General features: G+C 44.3%; 1 protein-coding gene across 3 annotated transcripts in view; it reads left to right on the top strand.

Moving 5' to 3' along the window:
• Positions 1-26,269, top strand: part of LRCH2 (leucine rich repeats and calponin homology domain containing 2) — a 1,103,616-nt gene that overhangs the window by 198,961 nt on the left and 878,386 nt on the right. For all 3 annotated transcript variants that reach the window (XM_085607858.1, XM_085607859.1, XM_085607857.1), the window contains exon 2: positions 6,719-6,863. In XM_085607858.1, coding sequence (XP_085463984.1) covers positions 6,719-6,863 — 145 coding nt within the window. The remainder of the gene's footprint in view (positions 1-6,718; positions 6,864-26,269) is intronic.

The following is a 26,269-nucleotide window of genomic DNA, read 5'->3' as shown; positions in this document are numbered from 1 at the left end:
ATTTTCTCAATGTTTTCAACCTCCTTTTGCCTTTCTATAAAATTACTTAGGAGTCACTGCTTCAAGATGACATAACCTTTCTGCTACAAGGGAGGGCAGCTTCATAGCTACTTCACTATTTAAATAAGCTGTTCCACCACTTGACAGTGTTTAACCTGGTTCTCTGTCCAACTGTGACCTCTGCCTCGTTGTCAGTGGCATCACTGATTCATATGCTACTCCTGCTCAAACAGCCTAAAATACATCAAATACATTTTATACAGTTAATTGTCCACTCAAGTTATCAAAAATATGATTTCACCAGTAAATCAAATTTTGAAATTTGTGTTAAATAACATTGAGTAACTTTTCTAGCATTTTGTCAGGCGTTGATACAGAATTAAAAATTTTAACCACATCCCGTCCTTTTCTTTGGAAAATATAGATGAAACTACACAGTGAAATCATTTTTAGGCCTACAGGCACTGTAAAGACACACATTTTAAATATATAGTGTTCCACTCTTTTATGAATTAGATAGCCTGCCTTGTGGGCTTACAAGGTACTTTTTAGGCATGACTTATAAATATATGAAATATGTTTTCTACATCCAAAGGCACTTTTCTTTGCCATGCGTTACTGCAGTGCCTTTAAGCTGCTGCCAGAAGATAGCAGTGACCCTGGCAGACATATACTTTTGATGGCTACTTCTACCACAGATTCGTCATCTTGTGAGCCCCGAGGCTCCAGGGATTTTTTTTCAGTATTGTTCCAGAGTACCAGCAGGTGGCATTGTGCAGCTCTAAATCCTGCTTTAGAAGTGAAATCCAAGCCCAATAGAAGTGCTACTGTTGTAATCTCTCCATTTGGAATGTTCCCTGCACCCCTCCCTTATGCTCGCACAATGGTATGGTCATAGAACCCTGCGATGAAGGCTGCCTTAGAATGTTGACAAGGCTGACTTCGTAGGGGATGTGCCAGCACGACAAGCAAGCTGAGGATGCAGTAACTTTACTATTGAATAAAGAAGTTATTTTCACTTACCTGCGTTGGTCCTTACTTCAGCTACCTTTGCAAAACAACGCCAGTGCCTTTCTTTTTGTGCCATTTGATGTAGATCCGTGGCTCGCTGCCAAACATTTTCTTCATTTCTGACTAGATTATTTTTCTACACTGTGCATGCAAACTTGTCCCCGCCTAACACCACAGGGTTTAAGGCTTTTAGGGACTGTCACAAACAGATGTCTATGACATCCCCCATGAGGTCTGTCTCTGGTGTCTAGAGTTGTTGCATGACTCCAAGGCTTGTGAGGATTGTGCACGGATGAACGTTCGGATGAACTTCGAGGCGAGCTGGGACCATGAAGTCAGCACTGACAGAAAGTGCATAATACCTGCTCCTGCTCTCAATGCCGTTCTTGCAACAGATTCTCTTCCCAGGTAAGTCGAAGAAAAAAGCAAAAAGTCAAAGCAGCAACCATTGTCTTTCCGCATTTTTAAGCAGAAATGTCATGTGGACATCAAGATGCTGCTTGGTCCTGGAATCTTACTAAGGAACTGATTCCCGCCAACTTTGTTCAATGCACCCAGACTTTCCAGGTGCATCTGTGACATCACAACAGTTAGTCTTTCACGGATACAAGGCTGCAGATACATGGCACCATTGTTGCTCTTTCTGGTACACCTTCAGACATCACGGCTCCAAGGAGGTCTCCACTCAAATTCCCATTTGCAGATCCCTCCTTTAAGCCATCTGTACCTCTTGATCCTGCTTCGGGGTATGCCCTGACACCAGGGCCAATGCTCAAGTGGACTTAGATCACAGTGCCAACACCCATGCCGGGTCCTGCCACATCGAAGCTGGCTGTGATACTGACGACACTGGATTAGGAACTGATTTTTTAGTCCAACTCCAAAACAAATCTCACTTGACCTCAATCAAAGTCATATCATCCGCCACAACTAGGCCGGCATCATTCTGACTCTGGTCACTTGCTTTTAAGGAAAATCATTTACAAGCTCTCCACAACTTGTTTTGAGCTGGCATAATTTCTGAGATGATAATGGTGATGAGGGGGATGATGCGCAACATTATAATAATCTGTGATTGGATTTGGTGAGGTCAGGGTCATAGACACCTCCCCTGACCCTGACAATGTGTTGAGTTCTCTCCCGGCCACTCAACGGAGGTATCACCCTCTTTGCAGTGGTCATCTGGCATGCATTCAAAGTTTTGGAGCTGCAGCTACCATCCATTAAGCTCAAGACCAATATGCTGACAGAGGTTCTGAGTCCCGGACGGGCATCTCCTGAGCTGCATCTCCTTTTTAACAAAGCTCTCATTGATACATTAATGGGCACCTCAGCCAATCTTGCTTTTGCCCACCTGTAAATAAGCAAGTGGATAGACATCACAGACCTGCTCCATAAAACTCTACCTTCTCTACCCAATCCCTTCTCTGGAAAGGCTTCTATAAGCAGGCTTAATCCAAACCCATTTCCTGTAACTCAACCCTAACACGGAATTCCAACATATGGAAGCATTTCAAAAGCAAGAGTTTTCTTCTGCTAGTCTCACCCTTCACTCTCAGTGCTAGATGGCTCATATGGAGACACTCTTACGCATTGCAGAATATGATCAGCAAGATTTTGCTGACCGTCCCTGAAGAAGTTCACTCCAAGGTAGCCCAGATCATCCAGGATGACCAAGCTGCAACAAAGTACTTTATCTATACTGGTGTGTACACTACTGACTGTTTAAGCAGAGCAATTAGAATCAGCGTGGTGGTTCAGCACCATGTGTGGATGAGAGCCACTGGTTTTTAGGTGCCATCCAAACGTCATTATTGGCTATGCTATTTGAATGCATTCATCTCTTTGGAATTAGGGCAGAGTTGGCACTGGGGCGCTTTAAAAAACACAAATTGGTGCACAACAAGCTTCCTAGGCCTTTTTTACATGTGTGGCAGTGGCCCCAGCAATTTCACCTCTTTCAAGACCTAGGTACCAAGGCCCTCTGCCTCAGAAACCTTTACAAGGTCGGGGTTGATGATCTAATCAACAACATCAAGGCCGGCAGGGTCAGTAACCTCTCCCTCCCTTCAGATTCCAAGTGCTTCTGTTTGCCCTCTGCAGCATATTTCTCAGTTGTAGCAGGCAGGATAAATTATTTATCTCCAAGTGTGGCAGAGCACCACATGTGACAAATGAGTGCTCCACATCAGTGCCCCAAATCATTCAACAAGGATACGCCCTGCCATTTCTGTTAGACCTGCTGCATATCCCACCCAAATCAGAGCAGCTTTCAGGAGACCATTTATCCATTTTGCGACAGGAAGTTCAGGCTTTTTTGGATAAAAGAGCCATAGAGAAGTCGCAGGCATTGGAAACAGGGACTGGATGCTACTCCTGTTACCTTCTAGTGCCGAAGGAGAAGAGAGGCCTTCATCCTATTTTAGATGCGAACCATCTCAATTTCTTCCTGAAAAAAGGACAAATTCAGTTTACTCATATTGGCCCATGTTCCACCTGTCTTGGATCCAGGAGACTGGATGCAAGCACCTGACCAGCAGGAAGACTACTTTCCCTCAGGTGTTACTATAGTTGGCCATGAGCAGTCTCAGTTATCTGTGCTCTCCTTCGGCCTCATCAATTCCCCTCGAGTGTTCACAATAGTGATGGCGTGCTCGCAGCACACCTTCTCAGGGTGGTTATACCAGCCTTCCCATACCTAGACGACTGGCTATTTAAGGCGGCCTTGCTACTGTCAGTCCTGAACCACCTTCAGGTGATAGCAAATCACTTCAACATATGTGTAATTTTCGATCAATGTTCAAAAGGCACACCTGTGTCCTTCGCAGAGGCTCCTGTTTATCTGATCCACTCTGGAGATGGTGCAGTTTTGAGCATTTCCTTGTGGTGTGATCAAGTATAATACATTCAGGCTATGATCTCTGTTTCAGCCTCATTCCTGGGTCTCTGAGAGAGTGTCTCTGAAACGTATTCGTCTCCTGACTCATGTGGACTAAAGAAACCTGTTGGATTCCATCCAGGTTTCGGAAGAGTAAGCACAAAACCTGCTGTGGTGGCTGCTTAACTATAATTAGACCGGTGGCAGAACTGTCTCCCTAACCCACCCAGACTTGAAGATGGTGACTAATGTGTTGCTGCTGAGTTGGGGAGGCACACCTGTGTCCTTCGCAGAGGCTCCTGTTTATCTGATCCACTCTGGAGATGGTGCAGTTTTGAGCATTTCCTTGTGGTGTGATCAAGTATAATACATTCAGGCTATGATCTCTGTTTCAGCCTCATTCCTGGGTCTCTGAGAGAGTGTCTCTGAAACGTATTCGTCTCCTGACTCATGTGGACTAAAGAAACCTGTTGGATTCCATCCAGGTTTCGGAAGAGTAAGCACAAAACCTGCTGTGGTGGCTGCTTAACTATAATTAGACCGGTGGCAGAACTGTCTCCCTAACCCACCCAGACTTGAAGATGGTGACTAATGTGTTGCTGCTGAGTTGGGGAGGCCACCTGGGGGAGATAGATATCAGTGGACTCCGGTATTTGGCGTAGACCTGCCTCCATCAATCTATTGATATTGGGTGCCATTTGCTTAGCTTTGAAAGCCTTCCTGCAAATCATCACTGGAAGCCTAGTTTAGGTTCTCAAGTACAACACTACCATGTAGTACTGAAACAAGCAGAAAAGGGGTGGGGTCTTGTGCCAGGACTCTCTGAAAGTGGCTTAGCCCTCAGGGCATTTTCCTGATTGTGAACCACCTGTCTGGCTCTTTAAATGCCAGGGTGGACAAACTCAAACGCCTAGTAGATCATGAATGGCACTTACACTTGGAGCTGGTGTAGGGAATCTTCTAGGAATGGGGAGAGCCATGGCTCTATGGTTTAGTCACCGAGAACGTGCACTGTCAACACTTTTACGTGCTGAAGTTCCCAAGACTGCTCTCTCTTGGAGATGAATTGCAACTAGAGTGGAGCTAAGGACTGCTCTGTGCCCTCTCATCTCTACCTCTCCTGCCCGGAGTTCATAAGAAGATCGAGAATTCCTGGGCCCAAGCCATCCTAGTGGCTCCGGATTGGGCCAGGAGAGTGTGGTACCTGAAACATCTGGGCCTGAACTTATGATCAGACCGGCACCTTGGAAAATCTTCAGTTGCAGCAGCAGGGCAGATTAGGGTCCTGCACCTGGGAATGTGCAGTCTACACCTCAATGCGTGGTGACTGAGCTTGAGTTTGAGGAATCTGTGGTTAAATAAGGTATCCACAAGAAAAAGCATTACCGAAGTTGGGTAACTTGTTCTTTTTGTCATATTTTTGAGTGTTGTAAATGCATACGGCAGCCCACATATTTAATTTATTCTTCCATGCCGTAGGTGGATTTAGAAACTATCAGAAGTTAAATAGGTCAAAGGGAATTCCAATTCAATGCACATGTTTTAGAGGGGAAGCACAAACACCCTTAGTACTGTTAAGTAGTGCTACATTTTCTCATTTCTTTCTTAATCCAAATGCTTAAAAACGCTTGTCTTGTACAATGTGCTGGGCACACCTTTCTAGCTAAACACATCATGTTACTAAGGCATCAAGAACTGGTCTGTGAGGGCCCTTGTCTCATCCCACCTGTTTGAACCATGTTCTCTATTGATATGCTAATCATTTTCGGTACCAGCAGCTCTAACTTACTGGTGTCCTAATTTGATGGATGGAAATGTCGTAGCCAGCAGTTAGTTTGATTTTTGTCACAAGAAGATGATACTGCTTATTGAATTACTGATGCATTCATATGATGAGGTCCATAGACCTTTTTCTCTTGCCAACTCCATAAACTGTGATCTACCTATCTCCAGGAAAGGATATTTCCAGTGCCTCATTTGCTATGGGGATATGCTCTTCATAATGAAATATCACTTTTGAGAGCCCCTCAGTTAGCAAACTTGTCTGACGAAAACTCATTGAATCTGCCTGGCTATCCTCCAGCCCCTGTGTTGATACACTGGACCCCTCCTGGTATCTCCTTGCTCTACCACATCCCTTACCCACCTGTCTGCTTTGATGTGGCTCAACCCACAGTCTTTTACACCCTGACTCGGCTGCCCTCTGAAGCCTTCTTCACCTGGCTCGCCTTGTTTCTACGTACTCCCTCCCTTTTGTAGAGCACGCCATTGTTTTCAGGTCTATTCCTGCTATACATATACCTGCACATGTCTCTGTGAAAACCTTCTCGTACTAATTCCATCCACTTTGAACCTGCAAGATTACATATTCAAGTAGTTTGGACTAGAGTCAGTTTAGAGAGTCCTTGCTGATAAGCAATGTTTGCCGAAACCATATGGTTCCAATATTGTTTACTATCCTATAACACTAGTAAAAGAATGTAGATGGCAGAATGGTTGGGGATGTAGAAGTAACAAGAGTACAGTGACCATTATGGTGGGTAACTTGTAAGTTTGAAACCTACACTACATGATGTACAAGATAATCATTTCTTGTTTGAGTCTGGAACTCCAGAGTCTTGAAACTTACTATTACTCCATCTGTGAATTTACTCCATCTGTGAAAACTGTGGCAAAAATTTTAATTTTTATAGCCAAGGTAATGTTATCATTGACCACACAAGGTATGAATTGTTACAGATTTTTTAATCTGGCTATAATTGACTTGAACGCATGTACATATTTGTCATTAAGAATCAAAAGTAAAACATGTTTTGCTGTCTCTTCCAGATCTCTCAAAAAACAGATTTATTGAAATCCCTGCTGACGTTTGCTTGTTTGCACCACTTGAGACCTTAAACCTGTATCATAACTGCATCAAATGCATCCCAGAAGGTATTAGAAACCTGCAGATGTTGACATACCTAAACATTAGGTGAGTGACGATATTTTTATATTATTATTTTACACAATAACTCGGAGTGCATTCGACATAGAGATACTGTGGTAAGGTACTAAGGAACACCTTAAATAATGTAGGAATTACATTGGAAGGGTACCAGCAAGGCATTGATGAAAATAGCTACTTGAAATGTAGCTTGTATATTAATGACCATAGTAAAATATCTGCCTGCAAAAATGTGGACATACAGCTTATCTCACCATCTGTCATTTGCCATAATAATGCTAATATTGAAGTTAAAACATGAGTTTCATTTAGTGGGTTTATTGGATTTTGGAATGAACAGCTCATTACATGTTTTTATGGTCTAGTTTTTAGGTGTGTTTTTGAAATCTGTATTTTAACATGGATACTTGAATTGAATATCCCATGTAAGTAAAACTTAAGACCACAACGAAAAGGAAGCAGTTAAAACAGATTAAGGTTGGTCATTATATAACTAAAGTTGAAATATGTATTTTTCTATATTTTTTTGTTGGACATGGCCTGTAAAACCTGTGATTCCCCCCCCCCCTCTTTTTCAAATTAACGAAAGAACAGATAATCGTGTCCCAATATTTCACTCACAAAGTAGATACTCAAACAGAAATGAAAAAAGCTTTCTTTTTTACTTGATTTCTGTCTTGAAACATTTTGAACAAGCAAAGGTGCGCATTATCACAAATGTTTTTCCTAGTTTACAAAAGTTGTTTTATTTGCTCCTTTCTCTTACATTGTTCTTTTCTAGTAGACCGTTTTTAGTTTGGCTTGGCTTAACATTGCTTCAACAATAATTATGCCTTGCTGCTTAATGGACTCCTAGTAAATTAGGGCTCGATGTACGAAGGTCAAAATAGCGATTTCCTAATTGCAATTTTTTGAGAATCACAATTAGGAAATTGCTATTCCTAATGTATGAAACTCATTTGAGTTTCATTAGCAATTCGTAGTGTCACAAATAGACCTACCTCCTGAATATTCACGAGGTAGGTCGCAATTTTCGACCCACTACTATTCGCTGCCATCATAGGGATGGTGGTCTGCTGGGGTCAGCAAACACCCCTATCTGCAATTGCTTTTACTTAAAGTAATCTTTTTTTTTTTTTAACACAGCCTGTTTTTCTTAAAGGAAAACGGGGTGCATTTAAAAAGAAAATAATGAAACTTTGAAGTTTTATTTTTTAAGAGTAGGCAGTGGTACTCCTAAAAAATATATTGCCAACCATTCTCAAAGGGGAAAGGGTCTCTTGGGTACCCCTTCCCATCTGCGAACTTGCTGCCATCATTCTTCAAATGGCCATTCTTAATGCCGTGCAATGTCCCTTTTGGCAACAAAAATGCTCATGGCAATCAGAAGCCGCCCCTCTCGTTCATTAATCCCAGTAACATCAGTTTGGGCTCCGGTGCAATTGACCTGCCCACAACATGCCTCAGGATAGCGCTTATGTTGTGCCAGTAGTTTTGTATTATTGGACATTCCCAGATAGTGTGAAAGAACGTGCCCATGGCCGTTTGCACTGTAGGCAATGGGGATCGAGACTCTGGTTAATCTTGTGTAGTGGTGTAGGGCTGTAATAGATTCAGTGGAGGTCTTAATTGTATGGAGATTGCTAGCGTTCTTGGTGCCATTTTTGTCTCTGTCCAGTCCTCTTCCTCTTGTGTGCCTATGTCCTGTTCCCACCGTTCCCTCAATGTCTTCAAGCTTGGAACGAGTGCCCCCTAGACGATTGATATATCTCACCGCTGAGATATTGTCCATCTTGAGTAGGATGGTGCACCACTAAGCTGCGAATCGCGAAGGATCCGGCCAGGAGCTCTGAACAATTGATGTGTAATGATTGCTCGTGCTCGGACCAATGCCTGCCTGTAGTAATGTCTCCACAGCGGGCACCCCAACCTAGACGACTGGCGTCTGACTCGATCACCAAGTCCAGAGCTGATCCGAAAATGGCCCTCCTATTCCTGGCCTGCATGTGTTCAAGCCACCAAAGAAGTTCCGCGCGTGCCTCTTGCGAGAGGGAGACCTCCTGCGAATACGAGAGACCGCGATGCAGTTGAAGCGTTATAAAGCCGGATAGTGCAATGGGCCCGGGAAGATCGCTTGTATCGAGGAGGAGAGAAGCCCAACAATCCGGGCTAGATGACGTAACGAGAATTACTCTCTATCTAGGGTCAGGCGTAATTCCCTGCGTATCAAACAAAACACATCTTCTGTTGGGGTAAGCGGCAACACTGCCGGACTGTATCGACCTCGAAACCCAAAAAAGACATTTGTTGGCCTGGAATATAAACTGATTTCTGATTGTTCAAGACGATCCCCGGGCTCTGCAGAAGATTCTGGGCCATTCTGAGTTGCGTGATCAGGGTGTGCTTCTCCTGGTGCATCAAAAAGATGTCGTCCAGGTACATGATCAGACAAGCCCCTCATGCTTGAAGCCATTCCATGGCCGGTCGCAATACCTTGGTAAGACACCAAGGAGCTGCTGATAGCCCGAACGGCAGACACGTAAACTCGTAGATGAGGCTGCCCCACTGGAATTGTAGACCCCATCAGTGGGTCGGAAAGATGGGTATGGTAAGGTAGGCATCCTTTAGGTCAAGCCGCACAAGCCAGTCGTTAGGGAGTAAAACATATCTGAAAAGATGGATGCCCTCCATCTTGAAATGGCAGTACACCACCCATTGATTGAAGTCTCAGAGATTGATCACCGGCCTGAACCCCTTGTCTTTCTTTTCGACAAGGAAGATATTGCTCAAGAACCCGTGGGGATGAAGGGAAGTTTGAACAATGGCCTTTTTGTTTAGGAGTTCGCGCACCTCCGTGTCTACTATCTGGGAGCCCTCGTGAGAAAAACGTAGTTGCCTGGGACCAGAGAGTTGCTGGGAAACCCCATGATACTCGATGCGGAAGCCCCCACTGTTTGCAACACCCAAGCGTCCCCTGTGATTTTTGCCCAGTTGGGACAAAACCATTGCAACCTTCCCCCCACCTCTGGTAGGAAAAAAGAGATGGACCTTACCGATGGGTCCACTAGGTGCGTTGTTTACTCCTCGGGGGTAACCTTTCCCCCCATGACCTTTGCCGTGTCCTCTTGAGGGGTAGAACCCCCCAAACTACTTCTGGTCCTGCCACTGCATGTATCTTTTGGTCTGGAACTTATGTGGGTTCTTGGAATAAGGACGGCCAGAGGAGCGCCCCTACCTCTTACGGTCCCTCCAAAGATCTGTTGGCTGAAAACCGCTCAGTCGATAATGCTCAATTGGCGTGGCCAAGAAAACAGAGCTCTCTGCGCCCAGCCCGAGAGGATCACAGGATCTATCATTCTCCCTATCTCTTTGGCATCCTCCGCCATATCCATGATCTTGGTAAGCGGGCCCAAAATATCTAAGAACTTATCCTGGCAGGAACGCCAGGATTGGTCCAGATCCTATTTAGGGTCCTTAATGAACTTGCCAATGAAGGTTCCTCATCTGACTCCCTTTTAGGGGCGTCTGAGTCGTCCCCGGTATCTCCATCTGCCCAAGCGGGGGGACAGGAATCGTCATCGGGGGTTCCCTCCGGTTGAGAATCCTCAGGCTGTTCTAGACTATCCAGGCGTCTCTTAAGGAAAGCCTGGCGCAACCTCTCAAAGCCGTCAGACAAGGTGGAACCCTTGTTAGCCTTACCCGGGGCTTTACCGTTGCCCTTACCCTTAAATGGTTCCCTAGTATTGGGAGGAATGGCCTCAGACCACTCACCCTCAGTAGAGGAAACCACCCTGCGCCGGACCGTAAGTTTGATGATATGACGGCTCAGGGGTTCAAGGGCTGATGAAACTGCCCTTTCCAGTGAGGCATCTATTGCATCCACTAGCCCCAAGTGAATGGGGAAAAGTGACTGGTATTCCTCCTCCGGCTCCCAGGTATTAAATTCACCTGCAATGATCTAAACTTGTGAAAAAGAATGGCCAATGTGGTAGACAAAGGCACTAGAGCACCGGGACAACCTGAAAACATTCCCTGATAATAATTGGTTGTGCCAATGTTTGTTATTAACAGTCGACCTGAACAAGAAGCTCCATGGGGAAAACCGCCCTGCTGGAGTGAGTCACAGATGATAAGACCTGCCAAGCCCTAAATGACCGTGAAGCTCTCGGGCACGAGGAAACTGACAGTCCGCACAGCAGGAAACTATCATACGCCTGCCAGAGCCGAGGAATGTCAAATAAGATGGGGAGCGTCTCCTCTCTCCTTTGGCTAGCACGCGCGCCACGCCCTCTTATCGGGGTGAGCGGAGAACCACGCTGGCCGAGAGCCGCACGTCAGGTCCACAGAATGCGGAAATCTCACAGGGTGCGGATCAGCCAAAACCAGCCCGGAACAGACAGTGTGTCGAACGAGCTCATTTGCACAAGCCGATATGGCTGAGGAATCTGACTGAGATTAGAGCTCCCGGAAGACACTCCGGATCGCACCAATTTTACCCCGGCCGACATGCAGACCCTACGGTCGAACACCGGCCCAATCACATCCAACACAGTGTAAGTAGACCATCAAATATACTTTTTATCACCACAAAGCCCAAACTATGCCCTACACATAAACAGAATCAAGGAAAGGCACTTATCTGGCTGCTGAGCAGCGAAGAAAGAGGAAGTGCTGTTCCCTGATTCTGTTTATATGGGACTGCCTTTATGGTCACTTGTTTTGTGAAAAGACTCATGGGATTTGTTGTCTTTGTTGTTTATTGTTAAGGCTGCTGAGCAATAAAATGGAAAGAGAAAAGCATAATCCTAGCCTCCGGTCCTTACATAGAATTCACATAGTCTATGCATGAGATAACTAATGCGAGGACAACCTGAATGAGGGCTTCAGGTTGAGAAATCTACCAATTTTCCGAATCATCCCGAACTGGAGAAAACAGGATACTACTTGAGGCTTCATACAATGTTTTTTGTCAACAAGAACTCCAAGACTCTTTTCAGAGTTCTTTGGCTGAGGAGGGTACCCATTTCAACTGGCCAGAAATTGGAGTTTCATAAGTTTTGTGTGCCTCCAGTCAGTTCAATCTCAGTTGTATCAGAGTTTAGTTTAAGTTGATTGCTCTTCATCCAGTCATGGATAAATAACATTGTATTTTGGAAGAACATTTTGGAGTCTGAATTGTCGTTAGCAAAAAGAAATTGCAGATCATATACTCAACATGTGTGGATCAGCACCAGTTTATTTTAATAGTGGGACCACTATTTCTTCCTTGAAGAAACTAGAGACTATACATTAAATTAGGGAGTCATTTTCAGTTTCAAGGATTTATGAGACTGGATTACCACAACATTTTTATTCTTAACAGCTGGAGAGGGTTGTATTACCAACCCAGGTTCTCTTTAATTTGTTAATAGGATCATCAGATAGATGTTTCTTGTAACAACACAATTTGACATTTCTTTTTGGCTAAGTGAGAAAATATTCCATGTCTTTTTACTAGATGATATAACCCATTGTCTTTCCTCATAACTGTACACAAATTATCCATTTGATACAATACTAAGTGAATCTAAAGACCTGCATAATACAATATAAATAAGTGTAATTTAAAAAATCGATGTTTTAAACTGCAGATACAAATGGAATAAAAAAAGTGTACGAAGATAGCAAAAATAAGCATTATAATCCTCTAACAGAATCCCTAACAGGTTATGTAGAAAATATAGTAGGAGGCCATTATGCCCATAACCAGGAAACAAGAATGCATAAAGTCAACTGAAAAATGAAAGTGCTGAGATGCCTAAGCAGATTGATAGCTTCCTTTGTCTCCCAATACAGCATATAAAGTTAAATATACACTATATGAAGGCAATATATAAACAGTACATTAGACCATACTGACAACTATCATAAGGATTAGAAACAAATAAAGCAAAAGGACTTACAAACAGAGAAAAGAAAGCAAGCCCTGTATTGTCAGAGAAAACTCATACTCCAAAGTAAAAACTATTTAATCAACAAAAGTAGAAAGCAACACTGACACCCTCACAAGAACACATAGGTCCTCATTATGAGTTATTTTATTACTGTATGTGGTAACCACCATGTCTTTAAATCTGGACCTGGGAGATGGGATCATTTATTTCTGGGTCCCGTGGCATCGGGTTTACCAGGAGTGGGATCACATCCTGTTTAAGCATATCCGATTTTAGCGTAACAGGAATTTGCAGCCACATATTAAATTACCACACATGTTCAAATTATAAAAATTCAGCAAAATTACATGATCAAGAGGAAAAACATTATTTTTGTGAGCCTCGCAAAGGAAGTTTGGTCATATGACACCAGTGATTGGCCATTTAGAAGCTTAAGTCCCACCCCCTGCATCCTAGTGTGGAGTAATGAACTGTCAGCCTTGAGCTCATTGCTTTTCAAGGGGGAAATTTGCTTGTTCACCCACAACCATGTACTTACTAGGAGCCTTTATGGATCAAAATGTGTGCAGCATCGTCACACCTTGTCTTCAAAAGAATAAGGAAGCACACATATTTTTAAGAGGGAGCGTCTGGTTCATCAAAGAAATGTAAAGATGACCCATGCCTCATGGTGAAAGCCAACCCCTATGAAAAGTAAGGACAAGCCAGTGCCAAAATATTAATGCAAGGCTGCAGTTTCCACCAAGCCAAAGTCAGTGGGGGATTGGAAGAAGTGATTTAATGATCTGAGAGTAAGGGAAGAGACCTCCTTTCCAAACACCAGTTTGGAGCACTGGGACTGGCAGTGCGTTCATTTATTAACCTCAGCCTCCTTGAGGGCATTGCACGAGCCGCAGAGGTTGGGGGAGCAAAGGAGTCTGGTAAGGTACAATAAATGTACATTTTTTTAAATGTAAAACTAACTAACAAATAACTTATAAAGCCACATTTTAAAACCCATGCATCTTATAATGCTATGGAAATCGTTTCACATGGCTTCACATTATATGGGCTATGCATAAAATATCATATATGAATTTAAAAGGCCATGCATTTTAATGTTTTGTGACGAATGCGGTCTTCACAATTGTTTATAATTTTTTTTATTCAAATAAAAGGTTTATATTTTTTGAAGATGTACCTCTAGATAAATGTATAGGATGCAATTGTTAAATTAATATGCATATAAGTATTATATACGAGGTTATCTGCCTTTTCCTATGGGATTTGAGTGTACACTATTGTAATGCAATTTTGTTTATAATGTAACAAAATAGTTAGCAAAATGTAGTAAAGTGTGTTAGTTTGGCAATAATAACATTTGAAAAGCTGAAATATCGGGGGAAATTTTAGAGAAGGAGGAGGGGCTCCAGGGTGCAACTTCAAGTAGCCGTGCTACACTTGCCAAACGTTCTACCAGAAATCTACAGTCACCTCAGTGTAACCGCTCCCCTCCTTGACAACTACTACCACTACAATTCCTACCACAAGTACTGGAGCTACTACAACTACTATGGTAACTTTCCCTCCTCTTTGCAAACAGTATCTTCTTCAGATACAGTGCAGGAATCACATCTTGAAATGGGTGCTTCTATGGAGTCAAGGCAATTGACTTCTGAGGTTTAAGATGGTCCTCTGTTTTTGATGACTCTTCAGAGCATAAGGAATGGGGCATAGAAGGTGAGGCAGCTACAAACACCATCTGCTCCTCTCAGACCTGAGCTTCCAAAAAGTGCCACACCACATTCTGAGAAATCTATTGTTCGCCAACAAACTTTGACAAACATTTAAGGCTGGGAGAAATGGAGGCTTCAGAAACTGTCCTTCTGAATCAAACCAGGGAAGTTTGTAAAAGCTTAAGCGAGATTAGAGACACACTGAGGAAGCAGGTCATATAGCAACAGAAGCAGGCATGTTCAGCAGTGTTTTATCACTTTCACCAGAGAAGAGAATGGCATTCTGTTCAGTATGCCCGAGCCATGGCCACAGAATCTGAGAGGGCTAATTGAAGGCTGTATCAAGGATTTGCAAATCAGCCTTGTAAGAGACAGTTGCACTAGTGTGGCATCTTAATGGAATTTGTGATTGTCCAAAATGGCAGAGGATCCCTTCTTTACCAACCCATGTCACCTCAAGGCGCAGCTGCTCCACTACTCATTCATACCCACCTAAAACATGTTCACAGAATTCACAGCAGGTGATAAAGGTTGGTGCTCCCCACAACTTGTAAGGAGGGCCAAAGTCTGTAAAGAGTAGACAAGAAACACTGTTACATTAGTGAATACTTTTAATATCCATACATTCTAACATAAACGCAATTCACAATCATAAAGGAACATCAAACAAAAAGAATCATGAGGCATCATTAAGCTTCAGTTCTGCCAATGCCCTTCTCCTCTCCCTTAAGAAGATGAATAATCTCCTTTAGTCTAGCAGGAATAAACTGGGTTCTGTAGACAATGCACTTCTGAGTTTCACCCTCTACTACCGGTCTGACTGGGGCAGGGTGTACTGGGGGATTTAATCAAAGGGTCAGCCAGGTAAGCTGGAGCCAGCGGTCTACTACAGACTGGGCTGGAATTGAATCTCATCTCCTCCTTGGGTAGGTGAATCAATAAGGGCTCCAATGCTTGGCAAAGTGCAGACTAGAGGTGGTCACCTTGTATCCGTCACCAACAATCGTGGTGAGAAAACTATTCGCCCGCCCCCCACGCTCCTGCCACTGCTTGTTCAAACTGCCCTCAGTGCTAGTTTCAACAGTCGGGACAATATAGTCAACATCCCCGGTATTGAAGAGTCAGTCGACTCCTTCAAGGGTGGCAAATCGGTTAGAAATGAGGGCATTATAAACCACATTATTATTATTATTATATTTATATTGCGCACGAATCATTCCCCAAGGGATCTCTCGGTGCCTGTGGAGGCAGGCTTCGACGGCCCCGGCAGCTCAGTTAAATAGCCAGGTCTTTAAATGCTTCTTAAAGATGGTTAGATCTGTGCAGGAGCGCAGATCTAGAGGCAACAGATTCCAATGCTTGGGTGCCAGATAGGAGAAAGCACGCCCACCCATCTTCACTTTCCTGATTCTTGGCGTTTGGAGGAGTTTTTGGCCGCTAGATCTTAGGCAACGGGCCGGAGAGTACCAAACCAGCTTATTTGTAAGATATGCCGGACCCTGTCCGACCCGTGCCTTGAAGGCTAGGCAGAGAAGTTTAAAAAGAGCCCTCTTTCTGATCGGCAGCCAATGTAAGTCTCTCAAAAGCAGGGCAGATGGCGTGAGTGGCGGTTTATTCAGAGCAAAACGGGCCGCCGTGTTTTGTACAACTTGTAGCCTTGACAATAGATCCTCCCTCACTCCTACCAGGAGAGCATTCCCATAATCCAGTCTACTGACTAGCGGTGACTGGATCAGAACCCTTCTAGCAGAGAGAGGAACCCACGAGAAAATCTTCTTTAGAGTGCAAAAACATTTCCCTGTTAAAGTTTTAACATGTTGTTTCATGGATAGATTGTTATCTATAGTCACACCCAGGTTTTTTGCCCATTTTTTAGGGGAGGGGGGAGAGCCTAATGCTTCTGGCCACCATTCATCCGTCCATAGTTCCTCTGCCCTACCAAACAGTAGAATCTCCGTCTTGTTGGAATTAAGTTGGAGATAGTTGTTTTTCATCCAACTGGAGATTTTAATCATGCAGCTCTTAAATCTCTCTCTGGTCAGCAAGTGGTCCTTTTCTATGGTGATTAACACCTGAGTGTCGTCCGCATAGGAGATGGTTTGGAAACCACAGGATTCTATAGTGGTAGCCAACGAGGCCACATAGTTGTTATACAATGTGGGGCTCAAAATAGAATCCCTGCGGCACCCCCTTCTCCACCACTGCGGTCTGAGAGGCAAAAGTGTCTATCTGTACACACTGGGATCTGTCTGATAGAAAACTCCGCACCCACTCCCATGCCCCTCCAATGACACCTATCTCCCGCAGTCTATTCAAAAGAATTCTGTGAGCGATGGTGTCAAAGGCCGCCGACAGATCAAGTAGGACCAGCACAGTCGGAGTCCCCCCATCCAGTAAAAGCCTGATGGTATCTGTTACCTCCACCAGTGCGGCCTCCGTGCTATAACCGGCCCGGAAGCCCAACTGGGAGGGATCTAACAGGCTGTGCTGATCCAGATGATCCGACAGTTGGCGGTTTATCAGCGTCTCCATGATTTTGGAGCATCCTGGGAGGAGCGAGATGGGTCTATAATTCTGCAGATCGGCACAGTCCAACGATGGTTTCTTAGGCAAAGGTTTAATAAAAGCCTTCTTCCAACTGGCCGGAAAAGAGGATGTCGCTAGTGACAGATTACAGACTTCCGTTATTGGGTATACAAGCTCTGTGGCGAAGTCCAACAGCACATACGGGGGGGCTATATCAGACGGAGAGCCTGACTTCAAGCCTTTCAATAATGGTAACACCTGTTCCCTGGTGATGGTTGCGAACGCCTCCAGTCACTCCGGCGAAGAACTCAGTGTTCTGACTTTCTTCCCAGTTTTCTGGTAATGGCTCAAAGGAGTCATAAATACTGTCTATTTTATTTTTAAAATGACTCGCTAGCTTATCGCAGAATTCCTGAGTGGAAGGACAAGAGGAGTTGGTTACACTAGGGGCTGTAAATTCCTTTAGATCCTAAACAGTTCTTTAGAGGACCCCTTTGCCCCCTCCATGCGGGTGGCCAGGAAAGTTCTTCTTGCCGAATTGCAAGGCTCTCAAATTCTGGGGGATGTCATTATGCTTTGGCAGGGAACGATAAAGCCTGATGTACTTGCTGGGTTTTCAGAAATAGCCAATGCCCGACCCACCATCCTTGTTGCCCATATGGTCAAAAAGTAGCCTGAGTACCAAATATGGATTCTTGAAGTTATTACACATTCCTCAGGTGGATCCACAGCCCAATCCACACATTATTATTATTATTATTCTTACAGCATTTATTGAGTGCATAGCTACCCGAATCGGGCTTCCCAGTGCTAGCTATCCCTGCTGGAGGCCTGATCAGCTAAGCAAACAAGTAGGTTTTCAGTTGCTTTCTAAAGCTTTACAGATTGTCATTAAGTCTCAGACTAATGGGCAGAGAGTTCCATAGTTTTGGGGCAAGGTATGAAAATGAACGGCTGCCACCACTGTCCCTCTTAATTCTTCGAAGTGTGAGAAGGCCTAACTTAGTTGACCTGAGTTCCCTGTTGTGGGGTTTATGAAGTAATGAAGAATCTGTGCACCTGCTTTATGTTTGGCACGATGAGCAATGAGGAATTATTTTGTTTATTTTCAGCAAGTGCAGAGTGGCAGGTGGTGGGCAAGCTGACTGGAACCTCGGGACACCTAATAACATCTGTGTCGCTGCATTCTGTATGACCTGCAGCTTGCTAATCACTGAAAGTGGACTGCTTCAAAACAGAGAATTGCCATAATCCAGGTGTGTTAGTATGAGTCCCTGTTCTACTATTCTTCATACCTCTTTAGGAAGCCATTTGATCATTTTCCTCAATGCTCTGAGAAGGCCAAAGAGCATTGCTGCAGCGTTTTTCATTTGTAGTGCCAAAGTAAGAGTTTTAACCAGAGTTACACCCAGACTATTCGCTTCTGGTTTAGGGGATGGGCGATCTCTTAAGGATGAAGGCAAGGTAAGTTTGTCCCCTAAAGATGGTGTTATACCTGCTGCTCAGCCGGTGTGAATGTGCTGTGGAATGTTGGTGTGCATGGTGATGTAATGGAATGTGAGGATGTCTGGATGTGGAGAGTGTCAGTTGTAGGATGGGTTGAGTAGCAGAAAGGCTGCTCTTGGTAGGGCTCTACTTTACATCATAACAACTTATCCTGAATAAACCTACATAATACTTACATGAACTACGAAGCATCCTTCTACTTTACCACATATTTTGGCGACAATTTTTAAAAGAACCTGCGTCTAAGAACTTGATGGTGGAAGCTAAGAATAAGGGAAACACATTCTACTGAAATATCAAGCATGGAGTAAATTCTTGATGAAGGACTTCCAATTGAACCTGAGCGCGGAGTGTCAAACATTAATCTGGCAGCCCTGAGCCCTACCAGTGCCCTCAAGATCCGTCGGCCCCAACCTGGAAGTGCCAGATCCTGCTGTGTTTCTTCGTGGATTTATTCCTGTTGACCTGTGGACAACCTGCCTACCGGGGTTTACTACATAGATGATCTGCACGATTATTCAAAGTGTGTGAATTTTGCCTTGCTGAAGAGGACCTCGCTGTGGAAAATCAGACTTGGATTCTAGCAGTTGTCGCATGTCTGTTCGTCCCCAGTTCTACGTGTGCTACAGGTTGTTAGCAGAGCTTTGGCACAATAGCCTTAGCACCGGCAGCAAGAGCGGTTCGTTTTAGTCAATTTGGACTATGGTTTGCCATTGATCAACTACCGGTGAGTCTTCAATGGCATTTTCAACTGTTGTAATGCATTATTTAAACGTTGCACGAGTCAAACGATGCACACGCCCGCTTACCTTCAGCTGGGGGATCTTGCCGATTTCTATCAGAGTCCTCTTGTCGCGATCTAGGAATCTTCTTTTGTGACGTTCCTTGCTCTCTCCACGTCAGTACGGCTGCACGGCAACGCTTGGCGCACGCATTATCCCTGAGCCACCCTGCGCTCTTTACGCATGCGTGTCTCCGTTTTGTACCCGTAGTCAAAGCTGTGGTGATTTCCCAACTGTGTTCCCGGTTGCTTTACGGCTTTCAACTTAAGGACTGATGACACTAACAATGGGCATTGGGAAAAGCCCAGCTAGCAAGTGCACCCGCATGCGTGAGTGTGGGAGGCTGCAGTTCTTAGCATCTTTCTGGGCTGTGGAGTTTGCTGTCCAATGTAGTAATCTCACGCATTGGTTCTGCGCAAGCTTCTCCAAGGTTGGTGTTCTGGCATCGTCACATATTTGTCTTTTTTTTTTTTCCCAGTCCGGTGCAACGTACTTACATCATGCCGCTTACTCCCTGCACTGAACTGCATTGCGTTCTTTATTGCGATATATTTCTGCAACAAGGGAGGCGTTTTGGCAACTTATTAATACTGAGAATTGTATTCATCTTGACACAGTGTGCCACAATGGAACTGTGCATATCTTGCTTATCATTAACATTTCTTTAGGGTGAGAGACCACTCACCGGCGTGGTGGTTTCTTTTCTCATTGTTTTTGGTGTCCATTTCTTAGTCCTCATTACACGCGGTTGTGTCACTATGCCAGTTTTTGCCAAATGTGATTTGTATGTGTGCTGATTTTATGTATCTTGATTCTTGTTGTTGTGAATGAGGTGAGGTGAATCCTGTTGCAGAGGTAAAATGCTTGAGATGTATTAGTTGTTCTGCCCTTGTGTTCCTTTATTTTTATGTTTATTTGCTGCCATGTTCCTTTTGTGGATGGTGTTGTCTCTCTATGCAAATTGTCATTTTCTAGGAGTGCGTTCATGGGTCGTGTATGGCTTTACCTAGGAGTGTGTTGAGGGGTGGTGTGCCCTATGCATTTATTTTACCTAGGAGTGCATTGAGGGGTCGTATGATTCCGGCAATGCTTTGTGGGGTTGTGTGCTTGATACTTAGTCATAGCGTTTTATCCTATTGCTGTGTGTAGTGGTGTGTATTTAGAGGTGTGTTGCCTGACACGTGTAGTTTGTTAGGTGTACAGTGTAGTGTTTGCGTTTTAGGGTTGGTTGCTGTTGTATTAGCACTAATGTTTACTTGAATAGTTTTTCGTATGTTTGGTGTATAGCTTTATTCCACACATACCGCCTTTACTTCGGGTTTGCGTGAAGGGCTGAGTTGAAGCCAGATTTTGTAGAGTGAGTGTTTTCCTTGTGATTGTTGTTTTCCTTACATCTTATTGGGTGTTTAGTTATGCATTTTCTCATGTTCCGTGTGGAGCGCCTGTCCACACGTACCACCCTAACTTCAGGATTGGGTGAAGAGCTGAGTTGAAGCCAGATTGAGTGTTTTCCTTGTGATTGCAGTTTCTCTTACTACGGGTAAGGGTGGACGGCAATGCTTATGCCGTCTGTTTGCTGTGGAATGTATTTTCCATATTTCCTACGTTTTTTTTTTGCTCATGTGTGCAGTGTTTCCTACCGCGCCTTGTAGTTGGTATCCTTCAGATGACTTTCTTGTTGGCCTGGACAGCCAGCTTGTTTTTGGTATCTGGGTTTTGTGTCACGGTTGCCGTCGCCACTGACCCAAGATGGCGGCTCGGGACTGCGCATGCGCGAGGAAGTCAGGCAGGCACAAAAGCCTGACTTCCACCGGATATCGCGCTTTGCGTATGAGATTTCCCGAACTTCTGTTTCATGTCGCTGCATCGGCGTCTTGTTCCTTTTCCTGTACCCGGCAAGCCTCGCTAATTGGATTTCTACAGACCTGTTTTCCCCGTGTGGTCTCTCAGAGTGGAGACCTCAGCCATCTGCTGACCATGCTGCAGCCGGTTGTTCAGCCCTGCTAGTAATTGGTACCGTTCTATCCTTTGGCCGGTTTTCAGAGGGGGGAGTTCCGTGGGCAGGCGGAGCGGGGGCTTTAGGTTCCGCCCGTCGGCCGGACTCAGCTGTTCTGCCGGCCGGACTACGGGCTGGTCGCTCTGCCTGTCTGCCGGATTTCCTCTACTCTGTGGTCCCGCCAATCTGCCCCAATCTCCCATTTAGCCTACTGCTTTTCACGGCTGGCAGAAACTTGGACCACTTGGGGCTGACTAACCTACTCTTCTGGTGTATGACTCATTGCTACAGGCTCTTTAATCTGCCCTGAAGACTCTCACTCAAATCCTGCTATATATTACCACGGGCGGATGCACGGACTACCAAGTGGACTTTTGAGTAACGGTAACAGCGAGTATTCGCTGCCTTTTTCTTTTTCTTTATGCATTGGACTTCTTTTTCTGAATGTAGAAGATATTATTTACAATGTTAGGAAGAACAACGGTCAAGCCTGTCGTGTCCTAAAGATGGTTAGGACCCATGAGCTCCTTCACTAAGCAGTAATGTAGCCAGAATGGTGAACATGATTATTGTTAACAAGAGTCTACTAATATAACACATAAGGAATATAGTGTATGATAGTCCTGCTTCCTCTACTTCTTTTCACAGCCCAGTGTTCTGGATTATTCTACCGCTTCCTCAGATCCAGTCAGGAAGAAGGGAGGATTAAGGTACTAATAAAGGGGAAAAAGAGTGGTTACATATAGTCAGGAATATAAGTGATTGCAAACAATGTCATCTAACCCATTCCTTCTTTGTTTTAGTTTCTTTAGAAGAGGGTCTCCTGGAAGGTGAATTACGCAAGGGATGCCTTCCCCTTTTTTCCTTGTTTTGTCTCCCTTCTTCCCCTAATCACCATTGTGACTTAGAGTTTGATAGGCGCAATAGGTGGTTGAGGGAGGTTGCGGATCTTGTCTACAGTTCCTGGGCGTTTCTGCAGAAATACAGGTGAGCTCTTGACAAACCTGGCAGAACCTGACAGAACGCAAAGCCCAAAAATAGAAAGAAATATATTCTGCCCAAGCGCCATGGAACTGAGCCAAGTGACGTTGGCAGATTTGGCCAACATGATTGGGAACTTACAGGCAGAGACCCAGTCCCTAGCCACACGCGTAGATACCCTGCAGAGAGAGAGGAGAGTGGACGTTAATTTAAGCCGACCAGGTTCTAGTGCGTCTCCGTCAGTAATACATGTATCCACTCTCCAGACCATTCCTTTAGCCCCCCCTGAACGTTTCTTAGGTGACACTGCTAAATTTGTAACGCTTTTCGCCCTAAGTGGGATGGGTTTTCCCAGACGTGGGACCCGTGCTCACTACGCCACTGGAGTCTAGCTATCCTGGCTGATGACGGCTGATAGCCAGAAACCGGTCCTAGGATGCTTGATTCCGGTCCAGGGAAGACATGGCTTGGCAGTTCGGGCTGGACTGTTCCCATGAGGCACAGGGTCAAGACTGATTTGCATATGGCCATGTCTAAACTGGGGTGGCGTAGTGGGCAAAAGAACGATGGATTTAACCCAGATCTCTTGACTGGGGGAGAATGTCTGCATTGTCAGCATTCCGTCCATCATTTGTTTGTTGTAACGCTTTTCGCCCTAAGTGGGATGGGTATTCCCAGACGTGGGACCCGTGCTCACTACGCCACTGGAGTCTAGCTATCCTGGCTGATGACGGCTGATAGCCAGAAACCGGTCCTAGGATGCTTGATTCCGGTCCAGGGAAGACATGGCTTGGCAGTTAGGGCTGGACTGTTCCCATGAGGCACAGGGTCAAGACTGATTTGCATATGGCCATGTCTAAACTGGGGTGGCGTAGTGGGATAAAGAACGATGGATTTAACCCAGATCTCTTGACTGGGGGAGAATGTCTGCATTGTCAGCATTCCGTCCATCATTTGTTTGTTGTAACGCTTTTCGCCCTAAGTGGTATGGGTATTCCCAGACGTGGGACCCGTGCTCACTACGCCACTGGAGTCTAGCTATCCTGGCTGATGACGGCTGATAGCCAGAAACCGGTCCTAGGATGCTTGATTCCGGTCCAGGGAAGACATGGCTTGGCAGTTCGGGCTGGACTGTTCCCATGAGGCACAGGGTCAAGACTGATTTGCATATGGCCATGTCTAAACTGGGGTGGCGTAGTGGGCAAAAGAACGATGGATTTAACCCAGATCTCTTGACTGGGGGAGAATGTCTGCATTGTCAGCATTCCGTCCATCATTTGTTTGTTGTAACTGCTAAATTTGCGGCATTTATCAGTCAATGTCTGCTACATTTCATGTGCAAGGCTGCTTGTTTTCCTACAGACCAGGCCAAGGTGGCTTTTGTTATTTCGTATCTTGGAGGTTCTGCCGCTAATTGGACCATACCTCTAATTGAGAGAGACGATCCCTTATTACATGATTATAACGCTTTCCGGAGAGAGCTCAGAAAATTGTTTGACAGGCACACCTTTACTCATTCAGCTGACACAGAATTATTGAATTTAAAGCAGGGAACCAAAGATTTAGCTGTCTGTATTACTACGTTTCATAGGAGAAGCGAAGTGCACTATTCTATAAAGGGTTGAGGGACGAATTAAAGGACGCCTTAGCTCAGGTAGTGGACCCTCTCGAATCTTGTTCAGCCTTAATTGATCTGGTAGTTAAATTAGATCATCGATTAAATGAGAGAAAAAGAGAGAAAAGTAAGGGGGGATACAACAGACTGATGATGTACCGAGAAAAGAAACCTGAAACAGGGAAGAGTACGGAAGACCCAGAACCCATGCAAATCGGGATATTGAGGGGACCGTTAAGTAGCGAAGAAAGACAGAGAAGGAGAGACAACAAATTATGTTTATATTGTGGGAAACAAGGCCACTTCCTTAGAGAATGTCCAGTGAAACCAAAACAGACAAGAAAATCGGAAAACTAATGAACCCGAGGCCTAGAGAGACAGGGTCCTCGGGTACTTCTGGGTTAATTGTCTCTTCTTTGTGTCATTCGCGTCATTTTTTTGTTACTGCCTGTCTATCTTGGGAACAACATACTCTAGAGGTCCGGGTAATGATAGATTCAGGTGTGTCAGGTAATTTTATTGATATTCTGTGGGCTAAGAAGTGCAACATAGATCTGGGAAGACGTAACAACTATTGACGGTAGCACCTTAAAATCTGAGCCCATTACTCACAGTACCATTCCTCTACGGTTAGACATAGAACAAAAACACTCAGAATATTTAGCATTTGATTTAATAAGTTCACCTCAGTTTCCAGTCATATTAGGGTTACCTTGGTTACTACTGCACAACCCCCTGATAGATTTGAAAGAACTGACTTTGGAATTTCGGTCTGACCTTTGTAGTGACCATGTTCCATCTCTGAAGAACACTGTTACTAAGCAAGTGGCCTCTACTACGGTTGAAGAAGGGTCCTTGCCTCTCATATACCAGGATCTTCGATGTATCTTTGAGGAAGAAGAAGCTACAAGTCTTCCCCCGCACAGAGTCTATGATTGTCGGATTGATCTGCAGGCAGGAGTAGTAGGGTGTATTCTCTTACGGAAAAGGAAAATATATATCTTCGAGAGTATCTAGACAAAATGCTCCAAATTGGCTTCATTCGTCCTTCCCGGTCTCCTGCCTCTTCTTCTCTTTTTTTTATTCCTAAGAGAGAGGGTGGTCTGAGGTGTTGTATCGATTATAGAGCGCTAAACAATATCACCATTAAGAACAGGTATCCTTTGCCTTTGATTTCCTCCCTCCTTGACCGAGTAAAGGATACAAAGATGTTCACTAAACTAGATTTACGCGGGGCCTATCACCTTGTACTTGTCAGGGAGGGGGATGAATGGAAGACAGCTTTTTGTACTAAGTATGGGTTATACGAGTACTTAGTGATGCCTTTTGGGCTTTGTAACGCCCCTTCGGCCTTTCAATTTTTTTATCAATGAAACCTTCAAAGGGATGATCAACGACTATGTCATAGCTTACATTGATGATTTATTGATTTTCTCCTCCTCCATGCAAGAACATGAAAGACATAAAACGTCTTAGAACGGTTAAGAGATACCAAGCTTTATTGTAAGTTAGAACGAGTTTGAGCTATTGGCATTGTAAATGACAATGCTTTTTATTTAAGTTTTTTTTTTTTTAAACATAAATAAAAGGCACTGTCATTTACAATGCCAATAGCTCAAACTCGTATAACTGCGAGACCTATTGCATTGCAAATGCTTGTTTGTATGTTTATTGTAGAGATTTGAAGCAGTAGCTTCGATTTGACCATAGTCAAAGGCTGTGTGGTGTAATTTCTGGTATTATAAGCCTGGACGTCCAGATCATGTGAGGTTACCTCCTGAGATGTAATTGGTGGGGTAGACGTGGGTTTTCACTTCATCTGTGCCAGTGAGCACAGTAAGTCGTTTCGTTTAACAGATGCCCAAAAGTATGATGGAGTGTTGTGTCAAAATATGGGAACGAAGAACAACTTGCCAAGCACATAGAATACATGATGAAATGTGCACCAATCTGTTCTCTATTCACCACTGGCATCAAATAAAATAATGTAAAAATGAGGGTGGGGGTGAATTGTTTATGAGAGTAAGCAAGGGTGAACAATTCTTCTAGATTTCCCTGTGTGGACCATCAGAAGAGTCGGGTCACTTTATCACCTCTGCTCTACTTTCAAAGTTCTGTTTCCCCTAAAGGATTCAATGTATTGTACCTGGAGCCATTACCCCAATATCAGCCTATCAGTTTCACCTCGTTATTGCAAAATCCTCACTACGGCTGATTAAAAAAAATATATATTATCTCGGGCATCCCTCAAAAACATTGCTGTTGCAATATGTTACAAAAGGTCGCAGCGGAGTTTTTTAAATTTCTTTTCAGTCATTTTCAATCGATACATTAATGTTATTGAACCATGCAAGATTTGAGTCGAGAATAACTATTTCT

Source organism: Triturus cristatus, chromosome 5_2 (assembly GCF_964204655.1).
Source record: "Triturus cristatus chromosome 5_2, aTriCri1.1, whole genome shotgun sequence".
Taxonomy (NCBI): Eukaryota; Metazoa; Chordata; class Amphibia; order Caudata; family Salamandridae; genus Triturus; species Triturus cristatus.
The sequence above is the reverse complement of the archived record's forward strand: the minus strand, read 5'-3'. Positions and strand labels throughout refer to the sequence as shown.